The sequence below is a fragment of the Mya arenaria genome, chromosome 14 (assembly GCF_026914265.1).
Source record: "Mya arenaria isolate MELC-2E11 chromosome 14, ASM2691426v1".
In the NCBI taxonomy this organism is placed as follows: Eukaryota; Metazoa; Mollusca; class Bivalvia; order Myida; family Myidae; genus Mya; species Mya arenaria.
The window spans coordinates 16,073,843-16,098,976 of record NC_069135.1 but is presented as its reverse complement, the minus strand read 5'-3'; the positions used below and the strand labels follow the sequence as shown (position 1 = coordinate 16,098,976).

Sequence of the window (25,134 nt, the reverse complement as noted above, 5' to 3'; positions counted from 1 at the left end):
AGTGATCATACTTGATTGCTATGTTATTGGCACTTATTGCAATATGTTTTATTCATTGCAATATTTATGTAAAACATGAATTATTATGTTGACTTAAGTTTGTAGATAAGAACTAATGGTATAGGTGATGTGAGAACGATCTCGTAAGTCTTTAAAAACCCTTTTGGTATTGTGAGTTTTTTGCTCCAGTCTTGTTCAGTTTAGCTTTTGAAGATTTTCAAAGTAACTGCAAAACAAGTCCAGCTGTCTAGAAAGACTATTTCAAACCCTGACCAGATATAATTTCTTGTCTTTATTACCAACTTGGCAATTGTTTTATCATAACATAGGATGTTGGTTTTAAAGAACATGTTAGTGTTTTTGCATGTGGAATGAAATATCATAAGTGGCACTAAAGTGAACATAATTTATAGTTCTCATTGATATTACACATAGCCCCAAGTACATGTTTATCTAAGATTTAAGGCTTGGATGGAGTCAGGGTAAGAAAAATGCATGTTAATACATTGTACTTTCCAACGCAAGATCTGTTTGTTTATTCAAGTAAATAAAGCAATCCCCACACCAAGGAACTGCAGTATTGCATAACCAGCTTAATTGACATTATTTGTTTAAATTGCTGCAATTAAAGGCACATCTAGTTTTCAGAATTATTCAAACTCTGATTAAGCAACCTTAATATAGTTATATGAACTACTTTTGCAAAATGAAAGTTGTTTTAGATTTACAAGAACGAGTGAAAAGTATTTGCCAAATGTTCTGCAACACCTGATACCTGTTGCCTAGGAATCCAACAAATTCTTGGCACTCCAAATGTTACAGTACTATTCAATTTGGAGTGCCTGAAAAGAAAGCTTCTTGATTCTACATTCAACAACTTCTTTCTGTATGACATATTGGACCAGGAGAATCATGAACCTACAACCTTTTGCATCTGTTGAGATAGGGAGCTATCAGGACAGTGACAGAGGACAATACACGAATGGCCAACTGCTGCATTTATTGAGTTATCTAATGCGTACAAATTAAGACGGAGAAAATAGTTCTTAATATTTCCAAACTATTTCCTTAAGCATCTTGTACATGTATGTAGTTGTCTTTTACAATGATTGTTCAAAGTTACAATGGCCCTGTGGGTTAAAGATGCTCTGTCCATGGGGTAACAGGTTTTGTACATAATAGGGTTATAAGTACTGTGTTTTGATCCAGGAGATTGTATTCGACTCAAGTAGATTTTTGCAGATTCGGATTTCACAAGGCACAAGTAGAGTAAAATCAAAATCTGCAAAAAACTACCAGAATAAAATATGACATTCCGCCATATCCGGATCAAAACGCAGTACTAATAACCCTTTTATTATATACATTACTGATTAGATCACTTAGAAGCCACATCTTTGCATAATCAATTTTATTTTAAGGATGCACTCATTGGTTTAATGACGTCAATTTAATATTGCGCAACATACTTGTTTTGACGTGACGTCACAAGAGTGGTATATGGCCGTATTGCACTCGAGCGGAATATGGGTTAAAGTATTTTGTGATATGTATTGCATGTGGATTGATGATGGGTATAAAATAAAGAATAAAATTATGTTTGGTATTCTATTCTCACTAGCAGTGTGATGAACTGCTGACACCATGTTATGAAATTTGATGGTTAAAGTATTTAAAAGACATTTCAATATTTCATACTTTAAAAACGATATTCATCTCATTTTAGTCTACTCAACTTGCTTTGCTATGTACAAAAGTCTGCAGCAGTAATATGAATAGCATTAGACAGAAGGCAGTGCCTAATATTTATCAACACCACTAAGTTATCATGGTAAGATGTTATATGAATTGAATACCAAGCACAAATTAAGCGGGACAAAATAATTCTTCACTTTTTAGATAAAAACTACTTCCTAATAGCACTGTGTATGCAGTCTGACATAGGTGTACAATGTAGATGTGTGCCAACCACGTTAATTAATTTGTACAAGCCTAATTTAACGACTTTGAGAAATTCAAAAGAACTATGACTTTATCTGATTTAACACTTTAACCCCCTCCCTCCCACCCCCTCACTCTACACACACTTAACCAGATTTTTCAAATTTCCTTTGCAGCTTGCAAGCAGTTTAAAGTTTAAGCTAGCCCATTAAACAGTGACCCCTTGTGATTTGAGCCGATTTTTTCAATGCTTAGAACATGGTTGTCAACATTCCCCTGAATGAAGCCCTAGTCCATCAGTGCTTTTAGCACTTTGATTACATATTGCATTGCTTAATTATGGCTCAAAACAACGATTATTTAACATTAATATAATAGTTGCTAGTATATTCATCATCACAAAGAACAGATAACGTCATAGTTTTTGAAGTAAAATGATCTCCCCCCTTTTAACACAAATTTATTGCAGTTCTGTGTTGGCTCCGCCATATCGCTCCATGGTCTTGATATATAATTTTGATGTGTGATATAAACACATACATAAATGACAATCGATTGAAACAAACACACTCATTAACGACGATTGGTAAAATAGATGAGTCAACGGGAATCTCTAACTAACACAGAAAAGGTAACTTTTTAAAATTCAACTGTTGCATGGTCTTGTTGAAGGTAATACAATCATATTATAAACGAAACTTAGAAAATAATAATGACCGAGAAAAGGTTCCAACTGACGATAGGACAGACAAGTCAAAGAAAGAGATGTGTGTGCGTGTGCGTGTGCGTGTGCGTGTGCGCGTGCGCGTGCGCGTGTGTTCAGAAGGCATCCAAGAAGATGTTATCTGCTATTTCACGAGCTCTTTGTTATTCTTATATCACACATCACACTGACATTTTTGGGGAAAACTGAAGATTTGGTATAAATGCGAAGGACTGAACTGGGGTTTGCGCTGGCGTCTACCTACGGAATTCCTGTTTATGTTTAAAAACTATTATTTCGTGGATTATCCATGCAACATGTAAAAAGTATTATTTGCATATTTGTATCAATACTCATTCAGAACAGTTTAAATTATACGTGATAGCTTATTCAATTAAGGCTCTTTGTTGGGGCAATAATGCAATCATTATTACACTGCATGCGTACATTTACATAGTTATAACCGTTAAAGTTTACTTATGCGAGCAATGTCTGATGGGTATTTTTCTAAGAATATATTGTGTCTTACTCGAATTAGAACGTTTGGTCCAGTTCGGTTTATTCATTTGAATGTCTTGTCAGTATATATAAATAGCTTGTTGCTTTAATATACAATAGTATACCTTACATAAATGTGTCCCTTATATGTACATATAAAGTCGATCGTCGTCCGTATATCATAATTGTATTTTTATAAAAAAATCCAGTTTTATTAGGTAAGCGGTTCATATCATAGTTTTGGCCGGTCCGGACCTCGCCAAAACAAATAAGGACCACTGACGTCATAAAAATCGTGAGCACAACTTACGATTTTCACAACGGCGTACAACTGTTGCAAGTAAACATGAATTGCTTCTATCGGTACTCCTGGGCCATTTTTATCGAAAGCAACCTGGGATGTATGCCGGTACATCTGTAGAAGTAGTTCGTAAAATTTTGATTATATCAAAAATTACATGTAGTGTTTTAGCTTGTATTTATTGAACTAAGTTTAAATTGATTGCCTGTGAAGTGTATAATTGCAAACCTAATAAGGATTCCAAAGAGTTAAGTCAATAAGTTTAACTGCTAAATTAAATTACTACGCGACCTACTTGCAGTGGACTTAAACACACCGATTTCTGAATATGTAAACCGTCCATATACATCCGAGGTTGTCTTCGGTATAATATAAGGAATATAACACACGACTTCGGGCCATGTGGCATTATTAGGACCGGCCAGCCTGCCCCTCGGTCCATAAACACATTCGTTGGCTGACTGGCTGGTCCTTTATTGTCATGTGGCCCTCAGTGTTGTGATACATTTCTTAATTAGAGCTCTTTTATCTTTCATGGTTGTCGATCGTGATGTCAGACAAATGGGTGGTCGAATACCCATAATCTTGTTTGCACCCTAAGTAAATTTTCTGTAACACTAGCCGTTTCATGGCCGTTATTCCAACAGTTACATATAAAGCTATTTCAATGCATATTATCTGTCTCTGTTGTATTGGTACATTGGATTTTAGGCTTAAAACATTTTTTCAAAACAGAGTAGGTATTAGTTTTTTGGCAACTGGCCTCTTCCATGTAGTCTTAATTGCATAATGTTAAGTTTGTAACCATTAGCACTCTCTTTACCTTCTCCCAATTTCGAAATGGCTAACTGGACACAATGCATATGTATACATGATATCGGTTATGTGTGATTATAATATCATCATAACGTCTGTTACGCATGCGTCAAACTCAGTGCGCATGGTCTTGATAGATTGGTTTATATACCGCATCTTTGGCCACTTTTACGAAAAATCTGAGACGTGAACATATTTTCCCACCGAAATTACTATAATCCGATAAGACGGTTTTAAAAATGCGCCAATCAGATGCCCGAAATTTTTGCTTAGTTTGTTGTACTAAAAATATTAGCTATTATATTTGTTTTATCAATAGCTACGTGGCCATCAATTATAAAGAAAAAGGCGCCAGGAAAAATCGCTAATATTTTTTTGTAATCGGTTCACAAATCATATGATTTTGTTTTGATCATTAACGTCATGTATGTTTAACATTATTATGCATTAAAATGATATTTATATCATCGACCTTTATTGTGCGCCGTTAAGGGTTTTTGTGAAACCAGGCCCAGAATGTTTTGCTTAAATCTCATGTTCAGATTAGAACAGACAAGTACTTTGTAATTTTTCTCTAAACTGTCGATCTTAAACGGTCTTAATTAAAAGTCTAGTTTGTTTTTGTTAAAATAGTTATTGATGCACTCTTACTTCCAGATAAGATCTACCACAATTAATAATATTGTTTTAATATTCCAAAAAGGATGAAAGCATTTCGACAAAAAAAGTTTTTATGAAGGATACCGAGATTAAATTTAAAGATATGAGCATTGAACACGGCATTTCTACCTTATGAGATTAAAGTTGACCATAGTAAATCTTTTAGCATTCACCAATCATGTAATATTTTTGCGCTTTCGCTATTAAATACACGGTTACAATCTTTATATCAGTAATTCATTTCCATAAATGCATATTTAGTAAGTAGTTAAAGGTCTATCAGTCAAAATTGATGTTTTTTTTATACATGTGTATGTATTGATTTTGAATAAGAGTGTCACTGGAATACTTAGGCTTAGGTAAATGTGTTTCTTTCTGTTAAGAATTGCGAGCTTTAAAACTATTATTACATACATCATATACAAACAACGTTACAATAAAAGTTTAGTCAAAATCGCGCTATCATAAGGACTCTTAAACAATAATAAGCTTCAATACTTGAACTATCAAACCATTATAGGTGTAATATATTGCATTGTTCGGGTTGCCTATACATGTGTATATGTTTTGCAATGATGTATCAGGAAGTAAAAATAATATAAAAATATGTTGTATAAATTGACGTTTTATTACTGTCAGTAAATGTAAAAATGTAAATAACATAGTGTGAATAACAAAGTATTAATCCAATAAAACCAATTAATGAACTTACGAACAGTAAACATATTTGATAAAACCACAACTGTATGCTAACAAAAAGGACATGTAGTTTTGATTGTTTGCATCTTTAGGAATTCGATCTACATAAAAACTTGTTTTCTAAAAGCTCCATTTAATTTTAGTATCACTTGAAACAACATTCATTGCTGATAACTACTATGTCAACTAAGTGACCAGAACGAGCGTATTCGTACACAAACCAGTTACAAATGTTTATTTTTACGTCTTAATTGAACTTAAATCGAACCTGAAAAACTTATTTTGAAACATTTTCAAAGCCAAAAAGCTTGTTTGCTCGATGAGGTTTCTATCTTTTGACAATCATATTTTCTGAACATAAAAATCCTGTCAAACGATACCAAAACAATATGGTATCACCAGGCATCCACACTCTACATACTAATGTTTTAGTTGATCCTACCGGGATAAAAAAGTTGATGGAAAATGACAGTATAATGAATGGATGCTATTTGTGGCAGTAGCGCACTGCTTTTTAAATCAATGCCTTCTCAACTTGAATATAGCACTCGGTGTAACTGTATTTCTTCTAAGTGGTCTGTCTAGGTACTTGAATTCGCTTGACATCTCAATTACATTCGGCCTTTCTTCCATTTTCACACTTAGGCATTTCAGCAAACTTTGTTTCACTGCATCGGGATAGTCTAGCTCTTCGATACTTTTTTGATAATTAGGCGCGGGGATTCGAGAAATTTCGTCAATCTTCATCTCCCTCCGATCTTTGTAAACATCCGATAAATCTGGATGTTTTAGCTCTAGCACAAGCAACGCAAAAGCATATATATCCGCGTTTGAAATATACAAGGCACCTTCAAGAACTTCTGGGGCAAGGTACATATATTCCCATCCTTGAACCAAGTCACCAGGTCGCGGCGAAATAATTGCTAGTCTAGGCAGACAAGTGCCGGTCAATTTTACATCTCCATTTTCGCCAACCTAAAATGAGAGAGGTTAAATGTTGAGTTATCGGCTATTTGGATTGTTTGATGAGTATCCATTGCACTATTTAACGCGGTTGATATTTCACATCCATAAATTGTGTTTTGGCATTGGTTGTATTATATAATGCAAGAGTCAGGGTCACTTACCGTGACTGTGTATTTTGTCAGCTCCATGTGAACGAGTCCCTTCGAATGAATATAATGCAAACCAGCAAGCAGATCTCGAAATATCTGCGACATGTCAACCTTAAAGTGTGTCTTTATGTAATTTTTGACTGACTGAAGTTTTCCAGCAAAAATAAGGGCCGGGGTTGGCGATTCGGGCCTTGCATGTACACCTAAGAACTCTGCGATACAGACGTCATTATGTAAAAGACATCTGCAATAAAAATACAATAAAAATACTAAAAACTATATGAAGCCGATTGAACAAAATTTAAATTTTGTTGTTATTACAGCCATTCTTCAGATATTATGACATATAAGGGGCACTTATGGATACATCTATTTCAAATTATCCAATCATAGTAGAGAGTTAAACCTATTCACCTTAGTTTTGCTACCTCGTGTTGAGCATTCTCAACCTTGCATCTTCCAGAATAGATCTTGACAGCTATAAATTGACTTTCGCTTCCACGTATCACTTTTCCTATAAACACTGAAGAATAAAAACAACATCATTATGTGTTATCCTTAAGTGTTCAGAGCATATGAACCAATTCACGCAGAGTAATATTGACGTGAGCGAAACATAATGTATCCAAGTGTTCAGCATATAATATGAAAAGAAAGCATTCAATGAATAAACAAAATACGGTCCTTTTTTAAACTTTCAAACTTTACATATTTGGCACGTCGCCAAAAACCTGAAAATGCCAAACGGTAGAAGAGGTTAAGTATACCTGTATGCCACACGCCGTGTGGTAGACTGTTTGGTGGCCCTTTTGGGTTTGATTTAGCATCCCGCATCAGGTCTGAGAGTGAGTCTCTCTTTGTAAGCATACGTCCTGACTTTACCGATGTTTTATGTACTTGGATTATCTCAATATCTTCGTTCTCAAAATCATTGCAAAAGACGTGGTTTTCACCATAGGTAACTAACGTAGATCGGATAGTTTCTAAACTAACCATCATACCTTGGTAATTTTCCCGACCCTTTACTTCTTCAATGACCTCGCTTTCAAACTTCGCTTGCAGCTGTTTATTTGACGATATAAGCAATGGTATTTTTTCTTTCAGCTTTTGAACATAATTCGCAGGTCTCATTAAGAATTGTCTCACTATAAAATTCAATCGATCGTCTTTGTCTTTTATTGTTTGTGCATACAGCTTTTCAGCTCGCTTATGAGCGGTCTTTCCTGGATGACTAGCGAACTCTTTCAGCTTAGTTTCTTCCTTTTTCTTTTTTATGGTTTTCCCTATTCGTCTTGTCAACTGCGTCAACAGTTTTTTTGATACATTGCTTTCGAAAAGTAAGTCTTCTTCAAAGTCTTCAATCGACTGACACAGGTTATTAAGAAACACACCGCTCTTTGATAGAGACAGAGTTTCATGTTTCTCCTGGGAAGACTTTTCAATCTCAGTTATTTCACCTTCCAGATCGCAAAGCTGTAGCTTTGCCTCGCGAAATATTCTCTTTTCAATGCGCTTGATCTCTTCATTTTCCCGATCCCATTCTTCCAATACATCAGTGAGACGATTATCAAAAGCTGTATCTATATGCCTTTTTACCCATTCCCAGGTGCCGGATGCTCTGTCCATATCTGGGAGTTCACCCTCTTTGCTTCCATACTTTTGTGTTAACTTAGTTTTAACTTGATGTGTTTGCAAGTACACCTTCAACTGCAAAGAAAATCAAACATTCATAAAGGCAAAGCAACTTATAATCAATTGCAGTTCGTGTTTTACGCCCCCCCCCCCAATTTAAAAACAAATCAAACGACCAACTGGAGAGACAAACATGCAAGTAAATCATACGCCTATTACCGTTTCACAAACGTCATTGACTGAATGATTCAGGTCATCTGTCAGTTGTTTTACCACACCGTCTGCCTTTTTCTCCAAAGTGTTTAATTTCTTTGTAGTCTCATGTGACCTCTTTTGTCGGTCCCTTCCGTTTAATTCGAGCTGCCTCACCACTGTTCTCAAGTAATGGACACTCCTCTGCAACACTGTACCAAGCCATCTGAAAATTTAAAAAGTTGTAATATAATGGTATTTATTGCCATGAATGACCAAGGAACTGTAGGATTAAAGAGTATCTGTTGGTTATGCATCATCAGGTATTTAAAATGCAATTCGCATTTTGTGTACTTGGAATATCGTTTGCACTAAAAAGGGGGGTTGTTATATGAACTTTTTCTAAGGTGTAGTCAAACGTAGAAAAACACACAACCAAAATACTATTGCAAACGCACATATGCATGCATTTTAATGGTAACATCTGCAGTTTTATGTTTTAAAATAGTATTATATGCTCACCTGTATGATGCTTGTATCCGCTTGTCGAGAGAGACAGTAACTAGCGATAGAAGGCCATGTAGGAGAGCCACAAACTCATCTGTAACGTACCCTGGGTTAACATGTTGCTCCCGCAAAGCATTCCGGGTGGAAAAGAACACAGCCAACTTCGGGTCAAAGTCAGGCCAGGATATGGCAAGTTGTTTGAGAGCGTTATCTCTTACAGCTTCCTTGTTGTCGTCACTTACCATGTCCCAACGGTTGCAAATGAACAAGGCGGCTTTTGGATTGAATTTTATAACATTGCTGCTGTTTTTCTGACTCTTTATGATCAAACTCATCAGGTTGATCAGCTGAAAATAAAGACATGTTATTGTTACATGTATTTACTTTCTAAAGAATTTCATTTTTACTTTTTGCATTTCTACTTTTCATAATCAACAACCCTTTAGTTTGGTTAGACAGTGATGGCTACATTCATTCGATAAACATCACGACTAAATGTTGTTTCTTACTTGCTTACATTGAAATAACACCATTCATTTTCGTATTGAATGCTAACGTACCCTGTCTTCAGCTATTCCAAGAGCGTTGTCTGTCATAATGATATACATAAATCCAAGTATCTGATGGTTCTTGATGTATTCTATTAAGTAATTCTCCAGAAATTCACTCTCACCAATACCTGGTGTGTCAACTAGAACCAAACCGCTCTGTAAAAAAGGAATACCAGTATTTGCATATTTTCATAATGGTGATTAATCAAATGTCGTGATTATGTATATTAATCAAGTAAACAGCATTTCATTGTTGGAAAACGAAAACGACATGTAAACCAGTATGAAGCGTTTATATCTAAAACGAACATACTCAAACAATTTTCTTTTTGTGAATATATGTTGTTTTTTTGCACACTTATGCCATTGTTTATAATTATTAATCCTTACTCAAGCTTTTTTACATTAAGAAGTGAAATATATATGTTTGATTGTTTTCATACATACATGTAGATCTAACTTATAATGTCCTAACCAAATATGTTAAGCCCCGCAGCGGAAGAACACTTACTTTCAGCATTTCCAGCGGTAGGTAGACCTGTATTTCAGCAACATCATGCTCTTCCTTTCTCTCCGCATATATTTCCTGACTTGATTTGGTTCGTCTAGCTTGTGAGAAGTACGCCCTTTGTTGTAGCCTTTCAAGGCCTTCTCGATCTAGGCTCTTAATGCTTTCCATGTGCCCATTCTATTAGATAAATTAGAAAAGACAGTAGGCATACAATAATATGATATTGTAAAAAAGTGATTACTATGGAATTTACTGATGCGGTTTAAAAAAAAACTTTTTGCCATTGCCTTATGTTGTCTTGTGTTGTTCTTTATGTTAATCTGAGCACAATTGGAGTGTGAATATAACGTTATATCACAGGCAGTGCTAATTAATTTAATAGCAAATGTGCGCCAATCGATGATCGATGTCAACATTGTTTAAAATGATGAAAACTGCATCACGCACAACTATGACATAACATTGGGACTTCAAAGGGCATACGATGTTATTAAATCTAATTTGAAACATATCTAAATGCAAATGCATATCAGTGATAAAATTATTATAAAACCGATTTTATTTTTTTAATTTCACAAAACATACCTGTGATTTGATAACAGATAATACACAAAGCAGTCAAGAAAACCAGGTGGCACTGAAAATATTATTGTAAAACTAGTTTTTAAGTTGTTTTGTTGAGCGGAAGCCTATTTTATAAAAAAAACAATGTGGAAGAGTTGAGTTGAGTTTATCCCTGGAACTTGGACAACGTTTGATCATCAAAAAACGATCTAGTTACCTTGAAGATGATCTTAGCACACCTGTAGATATTGTACTTAATGACAGTAATGCATGAAGTGCAGGGGAGCATATGGGAAGGCAAGATATCTTCACCCAGCAAAAGATTCAGCAAACTTGATTTCCCAGCAGAAGACTCCCCTAAAACATCAAAACATTAAAAACATTTAAGTAACTTTTCAAGAGTTTGCTTTATAAAAATGTGATTTTAGAATAACACATCATATAGTTGATATAAATATAAGGGAGATAATACAATTTACACCGAAAGTACATTTGAATTAACAAATAGGCAAATACATGTTTCACACTATTTCAGATACCATCGACCATATATCGATTACCTAAATGTATGTTATACTTTGTAATGTTATCAACAAAGAAAACTGCAATTTTGCAATGCCACGACCAAAGATAAACATATAAAGGAGAGACAGGATACCAGACACACCAAAAGTACATACGCATCTTCTCTAAATAAATACGTATGTTTGAAACTGTTTTAATTGCCATCATCGGAATATCAATTACGTACATGCTTGTACTACTATGTAATGTAATCTACATGGAAAAACCCAAACGTAATTTTGCTATGACACGACAAAATATAAACAGACAATTTATAACAGAAGCACAGGATATCAGACACAATCTTCATATATATTAAAACATCAAACAAGACATGCCATGGAAACTCAATGACTGGCCAAGGTACTAGGGATTTAACTCGAAACAAATGCTTCATGATCAAATCCAAAGGGCTAAAGAGAGACACACCGACAAAAGACAAAAAATAACTATCGTTAAAATTGTAATCAATTAATGATGAGGTTTCCGCCGAGGAAAGCTCATTGAAAAGAAGCGTTAACTCACCCGACACCAGTATAACACACTCCTTGTTTGCGAGACTTTCAAGCCTAATTTTACAGTCTTCTCTTATGTCCTCCGTTGTGCCATCTTTTAAAAGTAGTTCCTCTACCATTGATTGACGTTGTGTGGTCTGTGCCAATTTTGGCGGCTTAGGAAATACATTCTTTACCTCGTTTACCATTTGCGACAATTTCCATCTGTTTGCTATGTCGGTATTTCCCATTTCGCATATCTGGCGTTCAACCTAACGATACAATTTTAGAAAGTTTAACGTTATTTGCTAATAAACATTTCGAAATTCATAAACGCATCATTTAAGCGTTAGACATGAGCTTTACATATATTGTTTTAAAAAACACCGCCGTTACAAAACAAGTTATGATTCTCATCATGACCAGTGTCGTTTGGACAAAAAAACTAATACCTTTTCTTTCCAATTCCCATTCGTCAAAAACTTTAAATGACAAATGAGCCTCGATTGAATTTCTGGCACTGATTCCAATTCATCTATATTGACATTATTGTCTTCCGCAAGCGCCATTGCCTCAAGAAGGTCGTTGGCCGCCTCTATTTTGCCTTTTGTAAGACCACAAGGTCCCATTGCTACGTCTTTTTGCTTGACATTAAATGTCAATGCGTCCGGTTCATCTCCCATCGTTTCTAGAAATATATAAAAACGCTGATCTTGCAATGTTCCGATAGTCCTAAGTATTCAGTTAGAAATATTGCATTGCATTATTGCAACTGAAGATGTCTTATATTTGAAATAATACTGCCCTCACATTGGTTAGAAAATTGACTTCAAGCATTATGATAAGTAAAGCCTGTACGAACGGTAAAATACATGTACCTGCCTCTCAATCCTTTTCAGACTAAATCGATTCCCCGACTTTTCAACTAATATCCGAATTGATCTCCTCTTCAAAACACATTTTTTAAGTTCCAATTTTCCATATTTATTTGCTTTAATTCAATCACATGGAGCAGTACAATCAAGTTACATTAACTGCAGCTCCAGGTCACGTTGACGATTTATACTTCCTAGTTGGACATATCTACAAATAGCTCAATTTTGCTTTTAAGATTCAATACAGACTTTGTCATGTATTGAATAAAATCATCAATAGTAGGTATGTCAAATAGGTTAACATACCGACTTGCATAAACTCACATAATTTAGTCTTATGGATAAGTCACCAATAAAGTTTGTGAATTTCCATTCAAGTTAAATTCAAGGAGTGAATGATTTTAATGCCTGCCTTTGTCTGCGAAGATCAACCAGCAGAAATATGATATGGTAAAACACAAAGGAAGATATTCGGTTTGAATATAATACCAAGTATGATGTGTACGTTTTGAATAGTGGATTTGTTGAATAACAAATTAATGTTTACATGCTTATACTATACCTGTAACTAGAGGTAAACCCAAGGAGGAAGAGAAAACCCTTAACAATCGCCGCATTGGGTTGATTGGTGTACACTTATGGACAAAGAGTGTTACTGTATATAATTTCAAATTTAAATTCGTATGAATTGGTTTCTTCGTGATATGATCAGACAAAGTGTACACCTAGGATATGAAATATGAAACTGTAAAGGTTATAACAACCTATTTAAAATGGCTTTCAACTCTTTGCTAAAATGGTTTATAACGAAATGATCATACAATGCCAGAGGCATATTATATATCCGACATACGAACACGGCCGTCTTAGTGTGATTTTTATTTTTTATTTACAAATTATCAAAATGAACCATCTAAGATACTATGTAAAAATATGAACTTTTTATTGTCTTGTCTTAATAAGGCATTCTAAGACGGTTGATTAACCACCAATGACTTACTTTTTATTCTTCAAGCTACTCTATTCAGATTTAAATAATTGACATTTCAACTTTATTATCAACTTTAAGTTGAGGTTTTATTACTTATTACTTATTATTAAGGTACTCAGGGTGAGGAATCACGTGACTTCAAATGGGTTGTCACATGGGTCACCACGGGACACAACCGATGTAAACAAACAAGTGGCGTTAATTTATAAACAACTTTTTTGATGGAAAAGATATGAAGATCTTTGAAGCCTTATGAAGACTATGCTATTTTTCTACTTTTGTCGAAGTCAAGAGATTCCTTACCCTGGCATTGCAATAAAAGAGAATGCTAAAAGAAATGTAACTAAGTTATTGCAATGAAATACAAAACGAAAAGTCAATTAATGGGTAGGTTTATTTAGTTCAAATGATGTTATAAAAAGAAATCCTCTTTCCATTATTGCAATTCATTCTGGATGAGTTAGTTGCCATACATGTACATAATTTTCGCAGTCATATACACGCATTTGCATATAAAATGTAATTACGTTATTATATCATTAAATGATCAAATAAAGACGAAATAACATTTAGCCATAATTACAGGCAACGAACGATTCGTCGGTCGAACTAATTCTTAGTTACTTAATTTGATAAAAGTGAGCTTCAGTGTTTTTATTGAGTCAACTATTATCCAAACTTATGTGAAAAACTACAGAAACAAGCTCAGAAGTCAAAAGTTTAAACATAAATCCGGTTAAATGGCACTAGGCTAACGTAATCATTATTAGCAATTATTGCATCATTGAAATGTGCAAAAAGCCAAACGATAACCTATGGACAACTAATCAAGGTTTTATAATTGTGGCTACTGTTGAAAACTAGCTTGTGTGTTGGTGGGATACCTTAAACGTGATTGTTCTGATACTTGTTAGAGCTACAACATTTCCGTCAATAAAATGATACAGAGTTACACATATAACACTTTGTCTATAAAAAGTGTTTGATGCAATGGACACATACTAATGCATTGAGCTAATTATTTGAAAATACTGAACACAAAAAGTGTTTTATCCTCCCAAGCGCCATCTGCTTGGGTTTCTACAAAATAAATTTTCTTAATATGACCCAAAACCTCACCTAAATAACCTTAAGTAATTAATTAATAGCAACATCATATAGACCATATAGACGTCAGTGTTTTTGAACAAAAAATTGTTTTTTCACACAAACCAATTGCGTTGCGTAGTTTGTTGTTTGTGTTGACTCCATCATCCCCCCAGTGTTTGGGTACACATACATTTTGTTTTACGCAAAAAGCATAATTTATAATACAATAATTTATAATACAATATCATAAGTCACCAGTACTTCGCCTCGTCCTTTTAGGATATATTGATAAGAATTTTTGATAACTGAATAAGTATTGTTTTGTTTTTTTGTTTGTGTGTGTGTGTGTGTGTGTTTGTTTGTTTGTTTGTTGTTGTTTTTTTTTTGGGGGGGGGGGTGGGGGATGGGGGGGGGGTAACCTTTGCAACAACAATTGCTGGACTGGTTGAGAAAAAAAACCCTTAAACAAATGACCATTATTACACAAATTACAATAATGATATTGTATCCAATTTATTGAACCACTCTATGCTTAATTGTACCGGCAAATAAACTAACACAACCAATTAAGTATATCTTTGTTTACATCGGCAATAAACCGTAAAAAAGTATTTGATAATCGGTGAGTTACAGTTTATTTACAATCATCTATCGCATAATCTTATAGAATGAAATACAATTAAACTTAGGAAATATGTGATTGAACAGTTTTAAAAATGTACTTGAATTGAGCAGTAAAGTCCAACATATCAATGAGAGTAAGTGTATCCACATAATATTCACTATACAGTACTAATTTAAGATTAGATTAATATTTACAGAAAGGAAATGTTACAAGATACCGCATAAAATAAACAAAAGTGCATGCTTTCTGAAGGTATCTGCTTCAGACCAAGATCCTAGACGAAGATAAAAATCACACTCATTACTTACTCATTTGTAATAAAAAATGGTATCTAAAGTGTAAATGTTTTATAACAGATTTAAACAATGAGTTAGTAACCTGTACAACGTTACTAGAAAAAATACTACTTCCGGCGAACGTGACCTCAACAGAAACGGAAAAACGTCATGTACTGTTGTAATCACTTTGCAATACATTGTTCATTTAACAAATTGTAACTTATGGTCTTATATATGAAGATATTAGAAATATACAATTGGACAATTAATGACAGGCATTTGTACATATAAATCAAGAAACAATGCAATAACAGAACAAACTGATCGGTTTAATGCATCATATCATTAACAATTAACAATGATATGGCAGATGAAAAGCGTGTTTCTGTAAGACATTCAAGTCAGTGTCCAACTAGGCAATCATATATAACCTCACGAAGCAATGAACCCATTTGTGTGTACTCCAGTGTCCGAAAGTACTTCTACGACAGTGGCCATCGTCAACCGTTCAAACTCTGTTTTCTTTAGACAAAGTTTGATCAAACTCAATGTCCGTTCTGGCCAGGAAAGATTAACTCCATGATGCAAATGCAAATTGTGTTCCGGATCAAAAGATTCCACAAACTCGTTGAATGACAACAATTTGTGGTCATCAAACGCCTTTTTCATGAACAAAACTTCAAACATCAAAAGACCGAAACTATAAACATCTGATGATCTCGTGTAAATTTGCCCGTTTAACACTTCAAAGGGGAAGTAAACGTAGCGCCCAATTCGACACGAATCTTTGTCTGCTGGAAAAGTTGGTAATCTTGGTATACAGGCGCCCGTGAGTCTAATATCGCCTTTTGCGTTTACCTAGATATAACAATCTGATATGATTAAAGACATCATAAAATACATCAGGCATTAAATTTGTTTGTTTTGCATAATATATAGATGAAAGATGATCCCATATGCACGAAACACGTCTGAAGTATTGAAAGAGCAGCCTAAATTCCGTTGTCAGTAAGGGACTCACTCATGTTCTGTAAAATGCCCTTATGACAAAATATAGTGTGGCAATTTAACCTTAAGGATTATAAATTGTTGGAACCCTTAAACAACTGTTAATATCTGCTAAAATATTGCCTTTGAAGTCGACGATTTTGAATAGCGCCCCGATGTTTTGTACTGTGTATTTGTGATGACTTTGCGCAGATTTCCAGCGCACCTAACACTCTGCTTACGGGCTATTATCGAGCAGCAGCAGTAGTGTCCCTTAGTTTGAGGGGAAACGGTTCCCAGTGCGCATAATGTAAAATCTGTGGTTTCAGTTTTGCGAGATCTTGTATTATTTTTGTAACAAAGTCTGTGAAACCTTTCGATTCTTTTTAAATCATTTTTTTAGAATAACGATATAATTGTATAAAGTCAATGCTGTAAGCGGGTTGAGTTTCGAAGGGTATAACTCACTAATTTTCAGAGAGGTATCCCGCATTTTCACACATGCGTCATTAACACTTGTAGTACAGGGCAAGAAAAAGTCACACTTTATTCCGAGGTGAACATATAACTTAACTATTGTTCTATTGAACTTCAGGGTCCAAATGTAGGTACATTATTATTAATAATATTGTCATTGTGAAACAGAATAGAGCTTTTATTTGCATTGTGTATTTGTATCAACAGTTCACGGAATAACCAAATGCTACAATTGTTTAACATTGCATAAAGGTGTTTTGCGGATTACGATATGATATAATTTATAAGTTGTCTTGTTTGAAATTTGTTTCGCTGCAGTATTTGGTTCATTTGAACATGATCAATTACTGGTCTTGTCCCTTTGATTCCCATTGCATTTCGATTCATAATTATCATGTATTATGTAAGTCTCCTTACCGTCACCATGTCTTCCGAAAGTTCCATGTGCACAAGGCCATTCATGTGCAAGTAGTTTAAACCTTGAGCAATGTTGGTAATCATGTTTCTTATCTGGGATCTGCTGCACTTTTTCATGTTCTTGAAATTGTTAAGGGATATAAGTGCCCCATCGTATATGTACACTGGTAAACTTGTGTCAAGGAAATGGATCCCCAAAAATGAGGCGATGTGGTAATCATTATGCGTCAAACATCTACAGAAACATATAAATATAAAACATTTCAACGTAAACACGCATTGCTACTCCTCTAGAATGCTTTGTAATTGTCAATATCATGTTAATGCAATCTTATGAATACTAACAGATAAGTTGCTAAATTTAATATTTATGCGAAAAACTATAGAAACAAGTCTAGTCAAACCTGATTGTTGCTACCTCCCTGCAAGAGTCAATATCTCCAGCTGCCTCTGTGTACATTCTTATTGCAACATCACTTGCCTGCGAAGCCTGTTGTACATACCCAGGTAGTATGCAGGACCACATGCCTTTTACATCACAGGCTGGTTTATCGGATTCACTTTCATGGTAACTTTCGAAGAAAATGCTTGATCTGGAGCAGTTACTTAGTGCGATACCGTTTGGTTTGACAATGGTCTTGACTTTTATTTCATTATCTTTGAAGTCATTAACATACAAGCATCCATCACCATACAATCGCAGTGACATCTTTAGATATTCAATTTTTTCAACCCCTTTCATGTACAACCGAGCATTTTGTCGATGGTTTAACACCATTTCTTCAAGAGCGTACGTCAACTCCATGTTCGCTTCGATAAGGGAAGGTACTTTCTCTTTTAAAGATTCATAAATGTGAAGAGGTCTTTGCATGAAAACTTCCACAATGATGTCTAAGGTGCCTTTTGTAGATCCTTTCGCCCTTTCATTCATTAATATCTTATTGAGAAGTTTCTCTGCTCGTCTGTGTGCCCATTCTTCAGGATTTTGAACATACGTTTTCGACTCATGCTGAAATAAAAGACTCCTGAAAGGATGTAATCGATGTTTGAGTTTTCGTGGCATCTGTAACGGTAGCTCTAAAAGACAATCTCGTGTACCTGACTCGCGTGAGGATCTGCTATCAGATAAGCTGTTACTGGATGAGTTAGATACATCAGATCTTCTCATACAGGCTTCGGATGTGAATATCTTATCGCGAAGAAAGTTAAGACCTTCTTGAAGCTTTGCTGAAAGCTGTTCTTCAATGTTTGCTAATGTTGCATTTTCCTCTTCTTCCCATTCTTCTACTTCATTAAACAATCTGTCAAAGAAAGCATCGTCAATGCATCTCTTGATCCTCTCCAAATGTGCAGGTCTCGAGATGTCAGTTATCTCGGGTATTTCTCCGGCCTTCCAGATGGAGCAAAGTCGGAGTTTTGTGGCAGGTAAAGTGAGGATCTTCACAACATCTCTCCTTACAACTTTGCTCTTTTCGTCTATGGTTGCTTTCACATCGTTTAAGACCTTTGTACTCTCATTCTGAAGGGTTTTCAGCCGTTGTCGTTGCTTCAGTGTCCGGTCAGCACTATCCTTTTGCGTCATTGAGAGTCGACAGGACAACGTTTTCAGGCAATGTTGGATTCTGTGCAAAATGTGGGCCATCCATCTACAGAATGAAAATAAACCACACAAGTGTTAAATGAAGAGATCATCAGAATATAAAAGAAAAACTATTTTATGAACTTGAGTTTTAAAGAAAAAGGGTTCGTTACCTGTAATGAAAACGTATTTTTGTATCCAAAACATGAGAATGAAGTGTGCTTATCTTTAACAGCAGTTCTTTAAAATGCTCATTTATATACGATTCATCAGCGTCTACGTCTCTTTTGGCGTGTAATGTTGAGAAGAACACAAGTCTTGTACTGTCAAATTGGGGATAGCATCCCTTTAGTTTTGCAGTTATGTGAGTTTTGACTTCGGCCTGGTACTCGATTTGCACTCTATCGAATCTGTTTGCCACAAAGAGGGCCGACTGAGGATCAAATGGGATGGAATGCACCTTTTTCTTTCTTTCTTGGATGATAACTTTCAAGAGATGAAGGAGCTGGAAATGCAAAAAATTACTTTCGTGTCACATTCCATCATCGATAATACTTTTTTTATTTCTTGATATTACCACAAAGACTCTGGAATTTTAATACTCTGAACATATTTTACGCGAAACTTTCCCTTATAGAGAGCCCCACCTGATATAATTTTAAATCATATAAGGTCAAAAAAATAATTAAAAATTACCCGGTCTTCTATCACTCCTCCATGATTGTCGGTGAATATCAAGTATGTGAAAGCGTTTATCTCATTCGTCGAGACAAAATCAATCAAATATTGCTCCAAGAAGTCATTTTCACCGATTCCTGGTGAGTCAACAAGGACAATGCCACACTGGAATGAGGAAAGTAATCTCGGAATATTTGCTTTTTTGACATTGAACTGAAACTGAATGCTCTAAAGTATAATGAGAATTACCTTTAAAATATCAGTTGTAATATACACTTCGGCCTCTTGTATCCCATGGTCCTCATCTCGATTTTCCTTTGGAAAGGCAATCTTTTGGAATTCTTCGATTTTGTCAGTGGAATATTGTAATCCGTTTTTGTAATTAATCTTGAATTCTTGTTTTTTTCCGTAGCGTATTGTTGTGATAATAGAGGTGCAACTTAAAGTATTTGTTGGCAGGACTTCAATACCAAGCAAGAGGTTGAGAAAACTAGACTTCCCACTTGAGGTCTCACCTGAACAAAAGAATATCATGTGTCGGCTAAAATAGCACTTTGCGGTAATTTCAAACAACTAATATTTTCATTGTTATAATTTAATAATTGATAACCGGTTATAATAGTTTTGAATTGTACATCAATCAATATGTAAATATTCTTACAGAATTAGATATCAGTTTTGATAGTTTTATTTGAATAGTGAACGTTCTCTACAAAAATGAACTTGCAGACCCGCTGTTATCGCATTAATCATTTTCCTCGTGCGATCGTAGATGTAGATCAAAACGTGTACACTGCACAAAAAAGTACACACGTATATCCTCAACTACACGTACAAGTAGTCTCTTGCATTTCGAACGCATTATAACAAACTGTGCCACAGACATGAAGCAACTTGATCAGAAGGGTAACTAAATGTAGGCTTCGCGTCTCAGGAAAACAGGTTCAATGCAAAACATCGCAATGTACTCTGTACAACGCTATTCGCTGATCATCTTGCTTATTGTTTCTAGCTTGGAGTAATTTTACAATTTTAATTTTAAAAACATATCTTTTATAAAAATGTTTTCAAACAGATCTGTTTTTTTGTGTTTCTTTTTCTTTTCATAAATTAAATATAACTGTACATAAAACCTGTCAATGATTATAACACTTCAAATATATTCCGCCTAGGCGCATGTGAGTTTGGTTAGTAGTCACCAAGCCAGACAAGTGGGTTTTCTCCGGGTACTCCAGTTTCCCATACAACATATAACCACACTATCGAGCAACATCGTGCCAACGAGAGTGACTTAGTATAAGTTAGCGTAACTTTCTCAACAATCGTTGTGCATAAATAATGTTTAAACTAATCCAAATATATATGTGAAAAGAGTTATTTGGAGGAAAGCCATATTTTTATTTAATGCAGGTTTCATAAGCAGGTCACTACATACGATTATATATATAACAAATGTACCTGCAACAAGTATAATTGTTTCATCCTTTGTCAGTTGTTTCACGTGCTCCTCACAGTCATGCACAATATTTGATGTTGTACCCTCCTTGCTCAAAAAGTCTTGAAGAAAATGGAATCCGTCGGTGTTGTCGAAAGATTGCACAATGGATGATAAATGTTTCACTAAGTCGATTAACTGATCTCTCTTAAGCTTATCTTCTTTTCGAGTTTTCTTCATTGACCTAAAAGTCTGATTTACAGAAGATATATCAAAATGAATTTCCGGTCCTCCTTTTCAGTTTGCTTCCAAGTAAAAATTCAAGGAAACTGGTTATAATGCAATTGACATAACCAATGTTCATAACGAGCATGTTCAAAGGCATAATAATTAAATCCTAACATACAATGGACGATAGGCACACACGTCAACAGTTTTGATATTCCCAGCTTTTATAGCTTTTGGAAATGGATGGGTTTACTGCATTGAAAGGGTCGGGTTAAACAGAAATAAAAAAAATGGGGTTAGTCCGGCGGCTTTCCAGTGCTCAATCGCATTGTCTTCTTGGGGGGAAGGGGGCGGCGCGAAAGTGTTTCAGTTCCGTTCATTATGAATATGCTGAAACGTTCCAACGTAAACTGTAAGACTTTTGATTTAAGATTAATTAAACAGACTATAAAACGCATCTTGCCAAATTGTTTAAAGAAGCGCATGAAATTATTTGATCTTTTAGCTGCACAAATATTTATAACAATTATCACACTCGTGTAAATCAATAGTTTAATTTGAATAACGCAGTTGTTTTGTTTGCCTTTCAGGTTTGTCTAACACTTCCTCTTTCACAGCCTTGCAAGGCGATCTTTTAGTGGGTAATAGTGCATAACATTGAATATATTGTTTATATCCATTTTAAAAGAAAACGCTTATGACAGGGCTTAAATATTGAGTTACAGAATAATAAAACAAAACATTTTTAAGAACGCATTGATGCAAAGTAACTAATTAGTGTTATAAAACAAAATAGAAATATGAATTATATTCAAACCATGGCTTTATAGTCTTGCTGAGTCTGTGAGTTGTAATGAAGATGGAGCCTCTCGAGGTATTCCTCCAAACTCTCGAGTCCATCATCAGGGATGCCATAGTCTTCACATAGCTTCATCCCGTCCATCACATCATCAACCTTCTCTATATCACTGATGTGCAACACTCTATCCCTCATCTGCGCCATAGCATTAAACTATGTTTCGGTTCACTTTGCTATTTTACTAATAGAAGCTCTTTTTGTTCCATTATCATGGCTAATGTGAAATTCGCATCAATACCTGCAGACAATAAATCTCCTTAAAAATAAATAAATAATTTCAAAAAAATGAATGGATATGTAATATTATAATTTCCATACTTGAAATAATGTAATATTAACCGCAGTTGCACAATTGCATAATTGCATAATTAGATAGAAGTCTACATTATCCATTTGTATTCATATAAATGAAAAGGAAAAATGATTTCAATAAAAATTTTAGCTGGCAATTATTCAATGGCCATAGCGTTGATTCCACATTATCGGAATTGGATTATTGTGCACACATGCATGATATTGTTAAAGGCAAAATGAGCTTTAAAATGAAAAGTCATTGGTTAATGCGGCGGCCTACATACATTAGGACGTAATCAGAATAATATCGGCGCCATTAGTATAATAGTGCATTCAGTTAATCAGTTATAGATTGTTTTTAATACGATTTACTTTCCCCATTGCCACTATATGTAGGTACCTAGATTTAACTCACTGACGAACCAATGGATTGTGAGTTCCCACCAGGGGTACTTTCTCATGAAAAGAAAAACAAAACTGGTCCAAAAAACGGAATCAAGATAGAATATTATATCAGCTTTCAGCTGTCTGCATCTTCGAGCAAATAATTTAGTACAGCCGTACTAACCTAACATCAGCACTCATAATTAGGTAGAAAGTAATAAATGTTCAAGTATGATGATAATACACCAATCGACGCAGCGTTTAAACTGTATATTAGATATAATATCACTTTTGATCGAATTTTGTGTCATATTTTGTTTTCCTCATGTTTTGGACAAATGCATAACGTAATCAATAACGTTAAAATAGAATAAAATTTACATTGAACCAATGCGTGTACGTCTGACCGGTTCCAAACTGTGCTAGTAGTATTAGATAAAATAGATGAAGTCATTTTTGACCAAATAGTGTTGCCTATTTTTCATATGAAAAGTTTTATTGTAAATCAAAGAAGAAAAATGATGCGCATGAAAATACGTATTAAATGTATCAAACATGGATCTGAAACTGTAATCATAAAAAAACATAATATACATGTTATACGCGAGTCCTGTAATTAAAAACGTACGTTAAAATTCTATAACTACAATAGAAATAATTCAATTGACAAACAACATTAATTTAAATGTATAAAATGTATATCGAATTGCTTTAGATGAACACATGTTATAATGTTCGTTATGGTTAAAGTTTGGGTACTTGTGCCTTTAAACAGGGTTTAATTATGATTATGTGTTTTTACTGTATTGCTATGGTAAATGTGCTTTACATAATACGTTTAAACTTATTTTTCGACAAAAGGTTGGCATATCCTGTTAAAAAGTAATAAGTCCTCATGCTTTTGACAACTTGTTGTGATATAACTCGTCAAACTGCATAAAACAAGAAGTCAAGACTACATGATACCATCATAAAAATATACGACATAATAACCATATTTACCTCTTTATTTAACAACCACATCACATCCACCATCCGTATCTTGCTTGAACACTTTCATATAGACTTCCACACCCGGTTCTTTAGTAAATTTAAATATAAAGTTATAACCGCTCTGTTAATGTTTAGAATATTCTATATGACTATTGCTCATTTTTAAAATATGTTGAATACAGTTTTAAAAATACACTTTACGATTAATGTTAGAACACTTTTAGCGTTCATTACATAATCAGATTTCCCAAAATTGTGTTTCAGACTGATTTGAAATCTAATAGTTTTTTTCATATCGTAATTTTAGCCATGTGATATGTATTAAATCAATTCAGGTGATTTATTGGAATAATTTTGACAAGTATTCAATCTTAAGTAAATAAAAATGATTAGCTATACAAATACACACGCATTTACTTGATTCACACATAACCAAACAGTAACAGACGAGCTCGCAATATTCTACACCGCAATTCTAATGATATATCAGGGTGTTTTGGACGGTTCTTATACATTTGGCGTAAGGCGTTCAGACAGAACGAGATATTATGTTATATGCATTTTCTAAACACGTACACTTATTTATACTTTCAAATTGTCTTGTCTTTAACATATGATGTTTCATCCATAAGTATCTTAAAAAATCCATTTGTACTATTATTTGTTATGTTTTTGTTTCATTTGTTTATAGTTTTCTAAAATTTTCTATTTATAACATTCATGGAAGTTTGAGAATTAGCAAGATAATTTTTTTTCAAAGAAAGTGCCTGAGAATGTTTGTAGTGTACTGGAACATTTTATGTTGTATATGAGGGAACTTCTCTGATCTGTGGTCTTTGAAAAGGTTGAAGTATCTTCAAACAGTTAACATAACTTTATAAAAGTTTCACCAATTGTCGAACATATCTAAAATATTGGATGTTTTTAAATTATTCTACATTAAATATTTAATAACGATTTTGTATAGAGTAACAAATGCTAAGTTACTCTCGTTGGCATGTTGTTGCGCGAGGTTGTGATGTTGTGTTGTGGGAGAAACCGCTGTACACTGAGTAAACCTACTTGTCTGGCTTGGCGACCACTTACCAAACGCACATGCGCCCAGCCGGGAATCGATCCCTGGTCGGGTTTCATGTGGATTTAATTCTGCGGATTTCAGTGAATATTTTTTATAAAAGTTTGGACATTATCCCTTTT

General features: G+C 34.5%; 2 protein-coding genes across 8 annotated transcripts; both read right to left on the bottom strand.

Annotated features, from left to right (window-relative positions):
* Positions 1–5,534: 5,534 nt before the first annotated feature.
* Positions 5,535–13,041, bottom strand: LOC128217340 (uncharacterized). Of its 3 annotated transcripts, none has more exons than XM_052924433.1 (12): positions 12,627–13,041; positions 12,201–12,436; positions 11,780–12,020; positions 10,908–11,047; positions 10,127–10,303; positions 9,625–9,771; positions 9,080–9,411; positions 8,585–8,783; positions 7,501–8,440; positions 7,148–7,256; positions 6,746–6,977; positions 5,535–6,593 (listed from the first exon to the last, which is right to left on the bottom strand). In XM_052924433.1, exons 2-12 carry the CDS (start codon positions 12,429–12,431, stop codon positions 6,138–6,140), a joined length of 3,204 nt encoding a protein of 1,067 aa, XP_052780393.1. In that variant the 5' UTR covers positions 12,432–12,436; positions 12,627–13,041; the 3' UTR covers positions 5,535–6,137. The 3 variants fall into 3 exon arrangements, with proteins under 3 accessions (XP_052780393.1, XP_052780394.1, XP_052780395.1); XM_052924434.1 differs by having other exon boundaries at positions 12,631–13,041; XM_052924435.1 differs by lacking the exons at positions 11,780–12,020; positions 12,201–12,436; positions 12,627–13,041 and adding an exon at positions 10,712–10,763 and having other exon boundaries at positions 10,908–10,992.
* A 2,159-nt stretch (positions 13,042–15,200) lies between these two features.
* On the bottom strand, positions 15,201–24,213 carry LOC128217341 (uncharacterized). 5 transcript variants are annotated; one of them, XM_052924438.1, is made up of 10 exons: positions 23,947–24,213; positions 22,961–23,016; positions 22,225–22,504; positions 21,203–21,431; positions 19,994–20,259; positions 19,763–19,909; positions 19,240–19,571; positions 17,892–19,133; positions 17,488–17,722; positions 15,201–16,464 (listed from the first exon to the last, which is right to left on the bottom strand). In XM_052924438.1, exons 3-10 carry the CDS (start codon positions 22,408–22,410, stop codon positions 16,039–16,041), a joined length of 3,063 nt encoding a protein of 1,020 aa, XP_052780398.1. In that variant the 5' UTR covers positions 22,411–22,504; positions 22,961–23,016; positions 23,947–24,213; the 3' UTR covers positions 15,201–16,038. The 5 variants fall into 5 exon arrangements, with proteins under 5 accessions (XP_052780398.1, XP_052780397.1, XP_052780396.1 ...); XM_052924437.1 differs by lacking the exon at positions 22,961–23,016 and having other exon boundaries at positions 22,225–22,522; XM_052924436.1 differs by lacking the exon at positions 22,961–23,016.
* Positions 24,214–25,134: the final 921 nt, after the last annotated feature.

Coding starts and splice junctions, on each gene's coding strand:
- LOC128217340 (XM_052924433.1), bottom strand. CDS start 12,431: ATGGGAGATGAACCGGACGCATTGACATTTAATGTCAAGCAAAAAGAC. Junction 10,304..10,907: donor GTGCTAAGATCATCTTCAAG/GTAACTAGATCG, acceptor TTTATCTAATAG/AATGGGCACATGGAAAGCAT. Junction 8,784..9,079: donor CGGATACAAGCATCATACAG/GTGAGCATATAA, acceptor TTAAATTTTCAG/ATGGCTTGGTACAGTGTTGC.
- LOC128217341 (XM_052924438.1), bottom strand. CDS start 22,410: ATGGCGCAGATGAGGGATAGAGTGTTGCACATCAGTGATATAGAGAAG. Junction 21,432..22,224: donor AGCAAGACTATAAAGCCATG/GTTTGAATATAA, acceptor TCTGTAAATCAG/ACTTTTAGGTCAATGAAGAA. Junction 19,134..19,239: donor AAAATACGTTTTCATTACAG/GTAACGAACCCT, acceptor TTCATTCTGTAG/ATGGATGGCCCACATTTTGC.